Raw genomic sequence first — 16,359 nt, 5'->3', positions numbered from 1 at the left:
CCCCACTCAAGCATGTGCACTTTTTCTCTCTCTCAAAATAAACTTAAAATATAATTTTTTATAATCACAGAAGCAGTACATATGCACTGGAAAAGCCTGGAAAATAAATACAAGCAAAAAATAGAAACCTCACATTCCATCCAAAAATCAACACTCTGAACAGTTTATATGCTTTCAGATAATTTTCTATGAACCTATATACACATGTACTTTTTACCAAAATATTGTTCATACTGTTTCGTAACCTTTTCTAATGAACAATATCCAGTTTTCATTTTGCTAATTATCTTCTCTAGCCTTCTGAGGGCTATATATGTATACTGGTTTGGACAAATCAGTTGTAATATCGGTGTGTGTATGTATGTATGTATGTATGTATGTATACACATACACACACACATATATATAAAATTCAAGATCCCAATTTAAATCTGGTTATGTTCCTTTACTCTCTTTTAAATCAGCATAGTCCTTTTTTTTATGACCTGACTTGTTGAAGAGACTTGGCCAATTTTCCTACAGAATATCCTTCTAGATTTTTTTTTTCAGTTGTTTCCTTGTGGTTTCATTTATCTTGTTCCTCTCGTTTCTGTATTTCCTTTAAACTAGAATTGGTGTCAGGTACATTACAAATTAGAGAGATGTTCCCCAAAATGCCTGGCCTGGATTCTTCAAAAAAGTCCTTGTCATGGAAAACAACCCAGGCATAGGGAATTGTTTTAAAGGAAACTAAAGACACATACCAACTAAATACAATGTATGATCCTTGGTTGGATCTGGAATGAGAGTTGTGGAAAACAATCAAAAAGGACATTATTGGGATAAGTCAGAAATATAACTAGTGCTTCTCAAACTTTAATGTGCATCTGAAACACCTGGAGATCTCATTAAAGTGAAGATTCTGATACATTAGGAACAAGGTGGACTTAAGAGTCTCCATTTCTAGGGGGTGCCTGGGTGGTTCAGTCGGTTAAGCATCCAACTTAGGCTCAGGTCATGATCTCGCGGTCCGTGAGTTCGGGCTCTGTGCTGACAGCTCAGAGCCTGGAGCCTGTTTCAGATTCTGTGTCTCCCTCTCTGTCTGACCCTCCCCCCGTTCATGCTCTGTCTCTCTCTGTCTCAAAAATAAATAAACGGTAAAAAAAAATTTTTTTTTTAAATAAAAAAAAAAAGTCTGTTTCTAATAAGCTGCCACATGATGCTGATGCTGCTGGTCCTGAGGCCACTTGAGTAGCAAGTGTATAAGAGAATTTTAAAAAATCAGGAGATCTGCATTTGATTTCTAGGTCTTCTAGTCACTTGTTCACTAAACCCCTCTTCTTCATTGAAAAGAATATAGATGAAATACCTAATTTACAGAATTATTGTGAGAATTGTATAAAATTTCATGCAAGTACTTTGTAAATCATGAATCATTATAGAAATGTTAGTTGTAATTATTATTAGCAAGTTACTACTTTTCTTAATTCTATCCTTCCTTATGAGCATCTTTTCCCAGACTATATTTTTATCAGCTTCTGCTTAATGTTAGCCAGGTGTTGGATTGTTTTCATCCCTTACCTGCATCACTTCAGCTGTAGAAAATAGCCACCTGCTGCCTTTCCACCTGCCATTCAGGATGTTTGAGAGGCACTTGAGGATAAGTGGTTTTTGGTTTTCTTGCAGTGCTTGATGCAGCTCATCATCGACATTGGCCTGGAGTATTGAAGGTGGTATCGGGATGCCACATATCCTTATTTCAGATTCCATTACCAGAAAATGGAATGCAGTTTGGAGGATCAATGAGCTTACATGGAAATCATATGACACTAGCTTGTTTTCATGGTCCAAATTTCCGTTCAAAATCCTGGGCCCTTTTTCACTTAGAAGAACCAAATATTGCTTTTTGGACTGAAGCTCAGAAAATCTGGGAAGATGGTAAATGGACACATTTGTAACTTTTACCTTTTCTTATGATTAACTTTTACCTTTCTGATATGAATATAAACGACAGAATAATTTTGCTTTCTTGTATCTTTTGTATGTTTTTCTTATATTACTGAAGTCCAACCCTGTTTGTTCTCATGTACTTGACATGTCAAGGAGTTCATTGCCAATGTGTCAATATAGTCTGGGACATGCTTAAGCACTTACTTCTGAACTTGCCATCTTATTCTGTTTCTTAAGCAATTAAAGTTTCTGCACTGTGTCTGGCCACAGTCATAATAAGTTATTGTAAATTTTTCTTATAAAAACATGATAAAAGACACATGGTGGTAGTTTAAGGAAACTGTCAGTCAAAACTATTATAAAACTTTTATGGGTAAGGCTATGCTTTTACCTCTATTTACAGTGATAAACCTCCTTCCTTTTAGCTTTAATTTCCTAATCTATGGTTTCTTAATAATAAAGAAAAAATGGTTGATGCTCATCATCTTACTGGGGACAAATCAAGTTATAACTAAAAGAAAGAAAACCTATTTGTGATTTTTTTTTCTCACTTACTCTTCAGTTTTACACTCTTTCTTACTTATGTATGAGTTAGCTAAGTCTATTGCTCTAAAGCCACAACTATTTTCTTGCATCTAAATATAGCTTGTTAACATTAAGAAACCTTTTTTTTCTTCTAGGGTCTAGTGATCATTCTACATATATTGTACAAACGCTAGATTTTCATCTGGGCCATAACACCATGGTTACCAAACCATGTGGTGCTTTGGAAAGTCCTATGGCAACAATAACTAAGATAACAAGGCGTCGCCATGAGAATCCACCCCATGGAGTAGCAAGTGTGAAAGAATGGTTCAATTATGTTACAGCCACAAGAAATGAAGGTTAAAAGTTTATTTCTTTAAAGAGATTTGTTTTCTCTATTTGGAGCCCTGTTACCTGTGTTTAGAATTTAATTAGAGGGAGAATTTTCATTTATTTTAAATCAGTTTCATTTTATTCCTGATGACATAAGTACTAATGTTGTACATGATTCACCACCCTGGTTGTGCAACATCTCAAAAACTAGACACTATTTTAGATGTAAGAAAACATTCAAAAATAAAGTTGGTTTAAATAAATGAAGTTTATTATAGTTAAAATATTTTTGTAGTGATGCTAAATATCAGAGGTTTGGTAAAGTTATTACACAACTAAGTAATACAATGCCACAAACTTAAGGTTTGGGATGGTTGGTATAAAATGAAGCTAAATAATAATATTCCTATGAAATAAGTTTAAAAAGAGCACTTTTGGTGAATTTTTCCATTTGATTAGAATCACCAATCTTGTGATAATGTGGTCAGGAAAATTCTTATTTTGTGGTTGTTTTTGTGTTCAAGTTTATAGTACTGGCTTTTACCAATCATGTCATCTGTCCTGGAAAGGTGACTAGATTCAGACCCGTGAAGACTTGAATGTTGTACAGAAATAACCATCTTTCAAAACTGTAAAGATGACTTAAGTCCCATTGAAAAAGTTACTATGGAATAGGTCATCCCAGGGGTTAGAGACTGTTGAAAATAATCTGAGAAGAAAAGGATAAGGAAGTAAATTAGAAGATTATGTATGTATTGACTATTCTGTATGGACTATTCTATCTTCCAATAGAATTTTTGGAGGAGGGAGTTCTTTTTGGCTGGTATACCATGTTGGGGCTATTAGCAAACTTCACTGCTACCTATATACCTAAAAAATTATTAACTTTTATAAGAAAACCATAGCACATATGTTGGAGAAAATCAGAACTTCTACCTGATTTCAAAGTCAGGAACATATTTAATTGCAAATTCTCTTAAGAGTAAAGTATTCACAATATGAATGAAACTCATATGTGGAATTTAAGAAACAAAACAGAAGAACATAGGGAAAGGGAAGGAAAAATAAGATTAAAAACAGAGAGTGGGGGGCAAACCATAAGAGATTCTTAAATACAGAGAACAAACTGAGTGTTGCTGAAGGGGAGGTGGGTGGGTGATGGGCATTAAGGAGGGCGCTTGTTGCGATGCACACTGGGTGTTTTATGTAAGTGATGAATCACTGGGTTCTACTCCTGAAACCGGTACTACACTGTATGTTAACTAACTTGAATTTAAATAAATAATGTACTCTTAAAAAAATGAGTAAGGTATTCAATCTATGGAGAATTCTGAGCTTAATTAAACTCTTAAATTTAAACATGAATTTAGTTAAAAATAATATTCATTTTAATGTTTGAGAAATAAAAACAAAATATATTAGACTTATCCAAAGTCATGTTATAAAGCTTTAGTCATGAGAACAGTGATAGAATCACTATATATATATATATATATATATATATACTATATATGTGTATGTGTATGTATATACATATGTAAATAAAACTGTACATATATAAACATATTACTATATTTGTAAATATAAACAAATAGATAATAAATATATTTAAATAGATAAATATATTTAAATAGACCAAAGCTTTATATGGCTCTATTTTTAAAAATGTGAATCATTATTTTCCAGTTTCTAAAATGATAAAAATTCTGTGAAAATTATATGCTTATCAATGTCTACTGGTTTAATTTGATTCCTTTTGTCTTTATTATTATCCACGTAGAGCTAAACTTGCTTCGTAATGTTGATGCTAATAATACTGAGAATAGTACTACAGTGAAGAATTCTAGTTTGTTGAGTGGATTCAGAGGAGGTTCTAGCTACAATCATGAAACAGAGACTATCTTTGCTTTACCAAGGATGCAGCTTGAATTTAAATCCATTCATGTTCAAGAGCCACAAGAACCTTCATTACAGGGTATGTAGAAAAATAGTTTCTAAAGTTACTAAGAAAATTCTAAAGGAACTTCAGATTACTGTGTTCACACAGGCTGTGTAATAATATAGTGTAATGAAATTGATTTGCTTAGTCAAATTTTCTTATCAGCTATATGACTTCTGGAAAATGATTTAATCCATTTGTACCTCTTTGGGAAAATGGGGAGTAATAACAGGACCTCATTCATAGGGTTTTTATGAGGAATAAATGGTACATATTTGGAAAGTGCTTAGTAAATTATCATCATTTGTAAGTCACATACAGAAACTACTCATTTCTCTGTAGTTGCATTTAAATGGATTCATTTATATGAACCCATGTAAAATCCCTTATTAAGAGAAAGGGACTTCTTTCGTTAAGTCTTTTACTATAGAACTTTGCCATTGCAGATGCCAACCTGAAGCCGAAGGTAGAATGCAGTGTGGTGACAGAGTTCACTGATCACATTTGTGTGACTATGGATGCTGAGCTCATCATGTTCCTTCATGATTTAGTGTCAGCTTACCTTAAAGAAAAAGAAAAAGGTGGGTAGCATATTCTTTTTTCTTTCTTTCAAGCTTCAGGAAAGGCAGTTGTCAGTGCCATTTATATGGATTTTTATGGTCTAATGATAAAATGACTGGAATGTGTCTCCGTCCTTTATGAGTTGTATGTATCAATGAAATATATTGGTAAAACTGTGTGACAGACTATCTACTATGTACATGACACTCAGTAAAAATATACCTCACACTGAATGGTGTTTTATTACTTTACCAAATGTTTCCATATAAGCTATGTACATTATCAGGCCTTGTAGGAGAATCAAAGAAAGAAAGAAGAGAAAGAACATTTCTTTGAGGAAACACTGCTAGTCAAAGTGAAATGGCTAAAGAAACAACTACATAATAAAGTAGCATGAGTTATAAACATAATTGGGAAAACTCAATTAAGTAGATAAGTCTGTTTAGAATTCAGAGAACATTATCTTTTTAGAAATAAATTATTTAGACCTCATTGGTGGGGTTTTGTTTTTATGAGCTAGCTAATATTGGTTTACTCACTGGAAACTTACATGTTTGTCCATTAAGAAACAAATGGCAGGGCGCCTGGATGGCTCAATCGGTTAGGCATCCAACTTCGGCTCAAGTCAGTATCTCACAATTCATGATTTCGAGTCCTGCGTTGGGCTCTGTGCTGATAGCTCAGAGCCTGGAGCCTCTCTCTCTCTTGCTCTCTCTCTCTCTCTCTCTCTGAAAAATAAACATTAAAAAAAATTTTTTTTTAAGTTTAAAGGAACATGTGGTGACCCTAATATCCATATAGAATGGATATAATAGAATCCATTCCATCCTCTGTAGCTGTTGAAAAGAATGAGGTAGTCTGAAATGTAATGATATGGAATGCCTTCCAAATATATAGTCTTTATTCACCCAATAAGTATTTATTGCACAAACCTATGAATATATAGTGGTAAAACAATAGACATGATTTTCTTAAAAAGAATTTTTTTTTAATGTTTGTTTATTTTTGAGAGAGCAAGACAGAGCGTGAGCAGGGGAGAGGGAGACACAAATCTGAAGCAGGCTCCAGGCTCCAAGCTGTGAGCACAGAGTCCGATGTGAGGCTCAAACTCATGAACCATGAGATCATGACTAAACCAAAGTGGGATGCTTAACCGACTGAGCCACCCAGGTGCCCCAGGATGTGATTTTTTTTTTAATTGCTTAGAATACATGCTATTTGTTTAGATCACCCAGTAATACTCCATTTTCTTCATGAATAAATATAAAATTTTTCTAGCAGTATTTCAAAATAGCCTCATGATAAATGTTTGAGTGAACAAAACAGATTATTAAAAAAAAATGCAAAAGCAGCATAGCACAGATTGAATTGTTGTTCCATTACTATTAAATCTAGATGTGTCAACAATTCAGTGAGAGTAAAATCAGTAATGATGACTGAAAGAAATCTATGAAACAGGAGTTGAAACTTAAATGACTGAAATCATTTAATAGGAAATACTTTATATAAGTAGATCCAGTCTTCACTTATAGCACCAACATATAACAGGCACTATTGTAATCCTCCTGTTTTTCTCTCTGCCTTAATATTTGAACTTAATGTGGAAAAAAAAAATATTCCAAGTAAATCTGTGAAGTTCAGAATTCTTTTCTAGTATACCTGTATATAAAAGCCTGCCAGATTTCTTTCTCACAGTTATGTGAAACCTTTGTCACTTCACGAAATACTGTGTTTGTCTTGGTCTGCTATGAACTGTGCATATTATTTTTAAAAATCTTTAAATACAAACTGTTGTGCACACACACACAAAAGAGAAACAGACTCACTGAGAACAAACTGGTGGCTCCCAAAGGGGAGAGGAATGGGAAGATAGGGGGAACAGATGAAGAGGATTAAGAGCTACATACTTCCAGTTATAAAATAAGTCATGGGTATGAAAAGTAAAGCATAGGGAATATAATCAATAAAATGTTAATACACTGCTTGTGGTGAGCATTTCAAAATGTATATAATTGCTGAATCACTATGTTGTATACCCGAGCCTAATATATATGTAAATTATTTTTCAATTAAGAGTAAAAACACAAACTTGTTTAATATCATTTCATGGGAAAGAGGAAATGGGAATTTGATTATCAGACTTACAGTAACCAAGTGTTATTATCTATGTGGATTTCAGTTATAAATAAAAATAGTTTAATGGTTATATTTTGTTATTAAAAACTAAAAGAAATTAGTTTTGACCAAAATAAGTATAAACATGCCAGAGAATATTATTAACAGCATGTAAGACTAGGCCAAATCAACATAGTTCTAGAACATCAGATCAATTATAGCACCATAACCATTACCAATAATAAAAGCAGAGCAACTGAGCAGGCAGTAACTGCCTATATTCTTATGTGGTGTGATAGTGTGACAATAAGTACAGTTTTATTCCTAAGCTCATTCCCAGTCCATGTGTTATCCTGCTGCTAATCTACAATAAAGTTAAAAACAGGCTACACAAATTTATTAAAAGTACATTACATGAAGACTATATTTCAGATTTGATTTTGATTTTATATATATTATGATCACCAATTTAAAAAGAACTTCTGTCATAAAACATTTGAGTATTCACTTATAAGAATGAAAGGCTGCTTATGTAAAAAGCTTAGAACCAGTGTTCAAATATATATAGACATTTACATCCTAAAACTACTGAGTGATATACTTTATTGAGACACAATTCACATATAATACAGTTCACTCATTTAAAGCTATTTAAAATGTCCACCTATAGTCATTCTTTAGGAAACTTTTAACTGTCAATTTTAGTGCCCCATGCCTGTTGTCAAATCTTGTCATTCTTTACTATTAGTGTTAAGCACAGAAATATATATAAAATATATGCTATTCCTCAAAAATATGACATGATAACTTTAATACTGTCTTTCTTTAAGAAATACCAATAACTGGCACTTGTTTATGGCTTATTTTTAAATACTAGTTTTTCAGAAATATCATTAAATGAGGCTTTGGCCAGTTCATAAGTAAAATGATAAATGGAACTAATTATACTATTCATATGGTGATTTAAGATAAATTTATTATATACCTGCAATATTAATCTATGATTTTCATCATAGCCATTTTTCCACCTCGGATTTTATCTACTCGACCAGGACAAAAAAGTCCAATTATTATACATGATGACAATTCCTCTGACAAAGACAGAGAAGACAGCATCACTTATACTACTGTGGACTGGAGAGATTTTATGTGCAACACATGGCATCTAGAACCCACTCTTAGGTAAGTAGGAGGTATATATATTTACCTATATCCTACAGGATTATTATGAGAAAAGGTTATAAATGATGTAGTAAGTTAAATATGATTTACCAAAAACTTTTTAGAAGTTAGCTACTTACAACATCTCTAACTTCTGGCTATGCTTTCTGCTCCTTTCTGCTTTTTTAAGTTCTTCTAGTCAGGGCAAAAGAAGCACAAACACTGCAAATAGCTCAGCATCCTCCACTGTGTAACATTCTTCCAGTTAATCACTAAAATATGAGAGTAACTCTACTTCCACCATTGCTGCTATGTTTTTACCAGGATATTAATTTCAGGTGTTTGAGGTACCTACAGTTAACTTTTTTGTTACTAAGTTTGGGTAGATACAGTAGCAGCCACACATTAAGGAATTATTACAATTTCTCACATGTGTCATGACAATGTAATAGAACCTGCAATGTCATAGTTTGTCTGCATGCTAAGCAATTCAGAACCATCCCTGAAATGTTGACTTTAATGCTGTCAGATTCAGGTTCATTTGCTAAGTCATATTCTAATACAATCATGATGCCAATTACATCAACTTACTTTCATATTAAAATGTCAGTAGTATTTTCTAGTTTTAATTACATTTATAATGGCTGCTATTAACTAGTGATACTTGCACTGTGTGTCCTTGTTTATGATTACCACTTATGACCTTCCTATCATTTTTCCCTTTCCTTTTATCTGCTTTGCTAATAAAATTGTAACTGTCTGAATCATGGAATAATGGTATCAAAAAAAGGTCATCATAAGAAAATTCTAGCATATTTCTGCATAATGATACAGATTTCATTTAGATAAGGTTATTCAGACATATTTATGCCACAAAATAATTCCAAACTAACAAAATATCCATTATACAGTAGACTCTTGTAAAAACAGAAAGTAGTGACTTTGTGTTAATTTGTATTCAATAAAATTTGGTATGAATTAATAGTACATATACTCATGAAAAGTATTAACAGTGTCAGTGCTCAGGAACAGAATTAAATATTGCAGAGGTTCTAATGCAGAAAACTACTTAGAAAATTTGTTTTGTATTTGTAAATCTATGATGAAATTAAATACCTTTTAATTTGAACTTAAAAAGTTAAAAAGTGGTGGAGAGCATGTTGAAGAGCTCTGGCTCTAAGTCCAGGTTTACAGATAGCATAGTAACTAAATTATCTTGGCCAGAGGATCTAACCTAGTTCTGCCTCAGTTGCTTCATATGAACAATTGGTAAACAGTATTACCTACCTTGCAGGGTTGTTACAATGGTTAAATGAGTTAATGCAAAATGCTTATAACTATTAGAGTTTTAGCAGATCAATGCTTAATACCCTCTTTTTCCCTTCCCAAGTTCAGAAGCAATTAAGACAGTGGGAGAGAGGCAGCTGCAAATCAAAATGGCAGTTTTAATACTGATAAGGCTCATAACAGAGAATGTGATTTCTATGTCTGGAAACAATGGCTTTCTACTACAAAGTCCAAGTTTGGGCTTACCTACAGGGCCTTCATGATGGAGAACTCAGGGTGGAGGCGGGTGTACACCAGAATTGTGCAGTTGACAGCTCTGTGAACTCACCTAGCTACAGGCAGCCATGAACAGTCTTGGGTTAACCTATTTAGGAGTCTGTCCTTGAGAAACCTATTGCATGAAGGGACAGATCAAAATGAGTGTCTCTTAAGGTAGGGAAGAGGGCACTAAACTACACTATATGGTTCCTCTGTTAACTTGTCAAACAGATAAATCATCAATAAGGGAGCAGAGAAAGGTCAGTAGTGTTTCACAAATGGCTATTCCTCTCTAAGGAAGGAAATGCCAGGAATAGGGAAAAAACTGTGTCCTTCAGACACGTTTAGCCCATAGCAAACAATACATTTTAGCCTTTTTCCCCCCACCATTATGCCACATATGTTGTACTCTCAGTTTTATTGAGATAAAACTGACAAAACATGTAAGGTATTTTAAGTGTACAGGGTCATAAATTTTATATCTGTAAACCTTGTAAAAGGATTCCTTCCATCAAGTTAACGTCTTTTAGAATGAACCAGATGTTCTTTAAATATTAAGATGACCCTGTAACTTAAGCCTAAATCAAAATGAGATGCATTTAGTCCACTGCTGTCAAGGATGCTTATAATCACATTTTTTGAATGCTATTATAGTGAACCCAGGAATTGTAGCTTAGATTACTCAAATGCACCTACTGAGAATATTTTGTCCTAAGCATATTATGGAGGTGTAGTGATGTTCTTGAATCTACCTTCAGGACTGTGTTAGGGCACTGTACTCCCAAATAACTATTATTTATACTTACAGATTAATTTCTTGGACTGGAAGAAAGATTGATCCAGTAGGTGTTGATTATATTCTTCAAAAATTGGGCTTCCATCATGCCAGGACTACAATTCCTAAATGGCTTCAAAGAGGAGTCATGGACCCACTTGATAAGGTTCTCTCAGTTCTTATCAAAAAACTTGGTACTGCACTACAGGATGAAAAGGAAAAGAAAGGAAAAGACAAAGAAGAACACTAAAAAAGTAACTCATCTGTGAACAAACTGTGATTGTGTCCGTTAAGTTTTATTACACTGGAGTGTTTTTTCTTTTTGTATAGTACACTTATTTCCAATATAACTTAAAATAATTCTAATTTTGTGGTCATTACATTGAGAGTTTGTAAGTTAATCTGTTTATTCTAGTTCCACCATTCTGTATACAGTGAAGTATTGCATGGTAATGTAAATTTTGTGAAAAACTAGATTAAAATATATAAATCTGCTTGGTAGGGTTTATAATTGTATTATGTGCAATATGATTCCTCCATCTTTAAAATATTTTCAGAGTAACTGTGAATTTCCTTTGATGTTGGCCATAACTTTTAGGAAAAATCTTGCTGATAATGTGATTTTTTTTTAGTCATTAATTGTTTTTTCTTTTTTTAAAAGGTAGCCTTGTATAAATACCTATTTGTATATAGTTTGAGTAATTGTGATATGATTGAATACCACTAAAATATTGTTTGTAACTATTGTAATAAAGTCACAATAATTGGTTTCACTCTGTAGTTTTGGGGTCTTTTCTTCTTTTGATAGCTTATTTTTAGAATTCTTGCAAAAATGAAATCCTTATAAAGATTAGCTCAAGGAGGATGCAATCAGGAAGAGGCACAGCAGAGGCTTAAATTTAGATATTGTTCTATATATATATTTATTTAGACAGCAAGGCACACACGTGAGAGCAGGGGAGGGGCAGAGAGAGAATCCCAAACATGCTCCATGGTGTCAGCACAGAGCCTGACTTGGGGCTCAATCCCACAAACTGTGAGATCCTGACCTGAACTGAAATCAAGAATCAGAGGCTCAACAAGCTGAGCAACCCAGGCATGCCATTATTCTTTTTTTTTTTTTAAGTTTATTTAAGAGACGGAGGGAGAGAGAGAATCCCAAGCATGCTCCATGCTGTCAGCACAGAGCCTCACCTGGGGCTCAATCCCACAAACCCCTGAGATCATGACCTGAACTGAAATCAAGAGTTGGATGCTTAACTGAGCCACCCAGGCACTTCTCTATTTCTTAAACTAGTGGTGAGTACACAGCTGTATGTTCTTATACTGTGTGTGTAAATTTATGTGTATCCTTTTTAAAAACTTTATATAAACTTTATATATGTATATGTATATATAGTATATATGCAGAAGGATAAGATTTTAAGAAGACTAGCAAACTAAAGAAATATTCAAAAGTACTTATAATCAACTATATTCCTCCCCCCATGCCCCCACAACTCAGGTTTGAAATCTAGCCAAGGCTGTACAGTCAGTTTAAAGGTTGGGTAAAAAGTAGAACTGAAAAATCCTAGAGCTAGAAAATGCCTCAAAAAAGCCCGTGATGCAGACTCTTGCATAAGGTAGACAACAAAGTGTCTGACAGATTAAAAATAATAATTACAGAAGAGACTCTTGCATATGCGCGCACACACACACACACAAGTGTTGGTAGGGGAATTAACTATCTACTATCACACAGCAATTTAGTAACAACTAAAAGCCTAGTATCTAGAGTCATAATTTCATATTCTTTCTGCTAGACCATCTTTTCTATCATCTGCCAGTTCTCTGCATCACCATTACAGTTGGGGGCTACATGTACATAATTTCTACTGGTCAGGTTTACCAGAGAAGCAAATTCTATATCTAATATGGATCTAGTGTCTAAGATAAACTACCAGAAAGTTACTTCATAAAACAAACCAACTAAAAATTAAAGAAATTAGTTCCTTGAGTCCTACTCCAGGTATTTATTCTCTGCTTTAAAGAAACAGTATGCTAGTTATAAATGTTAAAAATTTCCCATGGCTTTATATATTATTGACGTATGAGGTGACAAAAAAAAAAATGATCTAAGTATAAACTTACTCGATTTCTAGCATTGTGATAATGTTTTACTGTGATAAAAACATGAAACCATAAGAATTCTTGAGGAGAACACAGGCAGTATAACCTATTTGACATTGGCTGTAGCAACTTCTTTCTAGATATGCCTCTTAAGGCCAGGGAAACAACTCCTGAAACTTCATTACAATAAAAAGTTTCTTCACAGCGAAACAAAATTAAAAGGTAACCTAGGAAATGGGAGAAGATATTTGCAAATGACATATCTGATAAAGGGTTAGTACCCAAAATCTATAAAGGAATTTCTACAACTCAACACCCAAAAAACAATAATCCAATTAAAAAATAGGTAGACAGACATCAACAGACATTTTTCCAGAGAAGATACACAGATGGCCAACACACACATGAAAAGATGCTCAGCATCACTCATCATCAGGGAAATACAAAACTACAATGAGACATCACCTCACACCTGTCAGCTAAAATCAACACAAGAAAAAACAGGTGTTGGCGAGAATGTGGAAAAAGGGGAACCCTCTTGCACTGTTGGTGGAATGCATACTGGTGCAGCCACTCTAGAAAACAGCATGGAGTTTCCTCAAAAAGTTAAAGAACCACCCTATGATCCAGCAATCTCACTATTAGGTATTAATCCAAAGAATATAAAAATACTAATTCAAAGGAATACATGCACCCTGATATTTATAGTATCTACAAGAGCCAAATTATGGAAACAACCATACATTATTAGTCAAATTATAGAAACAGATGTGGGGCTAGATCTCATGAATTGTGAGCTATGACCTGAGCCTTAACTGAATGAGCTACTTAGGCACCCCAAGAGAATGACTCTTAACTAAAGAGAACAAACATGGTGACCAGAGGGAGGTGGGTGGGGGGGGTGGGTGAAATAGGTGATGGGGATTAAGGAGTGCACTTGTGATGAGCACCGGGTGTTGTATGCATGTGCTGAATCACTACATGCACACCTGAAACTAATATTACACTGTATGATAACTGGAATTTAAATCAAATATTTAAAAAAAATTTTTTTTAAAAAGAAGAGGGCAATTTAAATCTGTAACTTCAAAATTTCTGTGGCTCCACTGGACAAAGCTATAAAAAAAACTATATTTGTGTATTACTGGTAGGAATGTAAATTGGAACAACCCCCATGGAGAAAAATTAGGCAAGAGCTATGAAAATTATAAAGGCATATAATCTTTGCCTTCTCACTGCAGGATGTACCTTCATGTGTGTGAACTATGTAAGAATATTTTTTGCATTATTTGTAATAAGTCGTTGAAAACAATTCAAATATCCATTCAACAAAAGACAGGCTAAATAAAATATGGCAGGCCCTTTTGGTGGAATAATATGCAACTGTGAAAAAAAATTGTAAGGATGATGTTTGTCTAATATTCTTAAATGAAGCAAGATGCATCCAGCTATGTAGATTACAAGGTTTCCAGTCTATCAAAATTATTATCTTCTTCTATTCCAGGAAATCACATGATACATCCAGGTTTTCTGTAAAATTCCAATAACATTTAACAAAACCTTCACAGCTGTGATTGCAAGCTATAGTAAAAAATATTTTTTTTTTTAATTACCATGTGAAACACCAAATCTATGAAGTACCAATCTAAACTACCAACATAATACTTATAAAATACAGTATGAATCAATTATTCAAAATAAAAAAATTTAAAAAATGCTCAAGGACATATAAAATACAAGCTCAAATTTTTAATTATTAGAATCAATTTTATTATTACACCGAAGTGTTGAGTTCTACTCATCCCTAAAGAATTTCAAAATAACAGTAACAGAACATTGACAATTCATGGAGTGGCCTCAGTCCATGGGCCATACTAAATAGAACTGCTTTACAAATTTCTCCATCTTTATTATGGAATGGTGTCTTCTGAAGTTAACTGGAGTAAACCTGGTTACCTGAGTATTCTGGTCATTTTCTACGACAAATGATACTGCCAGAATGCTTGTGCCCTCTGCACAGTGAGAGCTAGATATTCATCTCATGTCACTTGCACATGTTCTAAAGTCTGTTGAGAATCTCTTTTGTTTTTCAATTCAGACCTCAAGAACATAGTATTCTTACCCAAAAGTGTTAGATGGCTAGATAGTCCTCAATTGAAAAAACTAATAAATTCAACTTTTGTGAATTTTGTCTGCTTTACCTGTGCAGACCAGAGTCAAGCAACTCAAGGCCAGGAAAGGCCCTTTTTGCAACTCTCATCACTGAAATGCAGCCAGATCAACACTAAATCATCCTGCACACCTGGAAAACCGATTCGAGGATTAACACAATCTGAACAACCTGAACCACAGAACTCAGCAGGTACATGGCACAGAGAGGTAAACTGGGAGAGAGAGAAGCTGCAGAGGGCAGGGAGCTGTTTTTTTCTTTACAAAGAGAGGGCAGAGACAGGGGGAGAGTAGGGGAAAAGCACCCTGTGCCCCAAAGTAGCTGAAGAGCAAGTGGAAAAGTGGAAACAGCTGCAGGGACTGAACAAAAAAAGGGAGAAAGGAGAAAGGAGAGGGTTTAAATTCCATTAAGATAAACGGGGAGCGCAGTCTGAAACTCCACAGCTTGATACCTGGTGGTGCTCCGGTGGGAAGGGCAAAGCCCAGGAGCAGAGAGATCCAAGGGGTCTTCAGGCCAAATGGGGAGGGGCGGTTCCCCTGCTGGGGAGACATTTGGTCAAGGCTATGTGGCCACTCCACAGGCAAAGGTCCCAGTGAACCCTAGAGAACACCCACATTCGCTGGTGCTGGAACAAAAAAGTTAAGGGGGAAGCCTGGCACCAGATGTGTGTTGTGATTTTCTATAATCCCCGAAACGCTGCTGCTACATACCACGTGAACTTCTTCTGGGGTGGGCTGGCACCCAGCTGCAGTCTCTGGGCATCAGCAGTAGCACAGTCCTGTGAACGTTCCTGGGGGTGTGCGGGCACCCAGCCATTGCTTGCTGAGACCCTCCCCAGGAGGTCTGAGTCAAAGCTGCAGTCCCACAGAAGTGAGGGGTTGGAAAGTACAGCTGCATCTGAGATAAAACTCAGGAGAGAGGTGCCACCTAGCAACGTGATGGCTTGGTTTTGGGACAGCGTAAAAGCAGGAAGTGGATGGAAGCCGGGGACAAACGAGGGGTGTGCAAAAGCTGGTTGAAGAGAACAGAGTTCTGATACTAGAGACTGGGTAGCTGGGTGACGCCATTTGCACCCCTCGCACGCATGCACATACACAACTACAGGTAACACAACGCCACTACAATCCAACCCAGTAAGCTAAGCAGTGCCATCTAGTGGAGAACAGAGCTGTTACACTAAGCCCTGCCCAACTGCAC

The 16,359-nt window shown here is 34.9% G+C and overlaps 1 protein-coding gene across 8 annotated transcripts in view; it reads left to right on the top strand.

Annotated features, from left to right (window-relative positions):
• BLTP1 (bridge-like lipid transfer protein family member 1) overlaps window positions 1–11,656 on the top strand; it is a 214,936-nt gene extending 203,280 nt beyond the window's left edge. For all 8 annotated transcript variants that reach the window (XM_053901272.1, XM_053901273.1, XM_053901274.1 and 5 more), the window contains 6 exons: window positions 1,666–1,917; window positions 2,610–2,813; window positions 4,568–4,762; window positions 5,173–5,307; window positions 8,419–8,584; window positions 10,917–11,656. In XM_053901272.1, the coding sequence (XP_053757247.1) occupies window positions 1,666–1,917; window positions 2,610–2,813; window positions 4,568–4,762; window positions 5,173–5,307; window positions 8,419–8,584; window positions 10,917–11,133 (1,169 nt within the window). In that variant the 3' untranslated portion in view covers window positions 11,134–11,656. The remainder of the gene's footprint in view (window positions 1–1,665; window positions 1,918–2,609; window positions 2,814–4,567; window positions 4,763–5,172; window positions 5,308–8,418; window positions 8,585–10,916) is intronic.
• Window positions 11,657–16,359: the final 4,703 nt, after the last annotated feature.

The sequence above is a fragment of the Panthera pardus genome, unplaced genomic scaffold, assembly GCF_024362965.1.
Source record: "Panthera pardus isolate Hobbes unplaced genomic scaffold, ASM2436296v1 HiC_scaffold_13, whole genome shotgun sequence".
Classification (NCBI taxonomy): Eukaryota; Metazoa; Chordata; class Mammalia; order Carnivora; family Felidae; genus Panthera; species Panthera pardus.
This window is presented reverse-complemented; position numbering and strand designations above follow the sequence as displayed.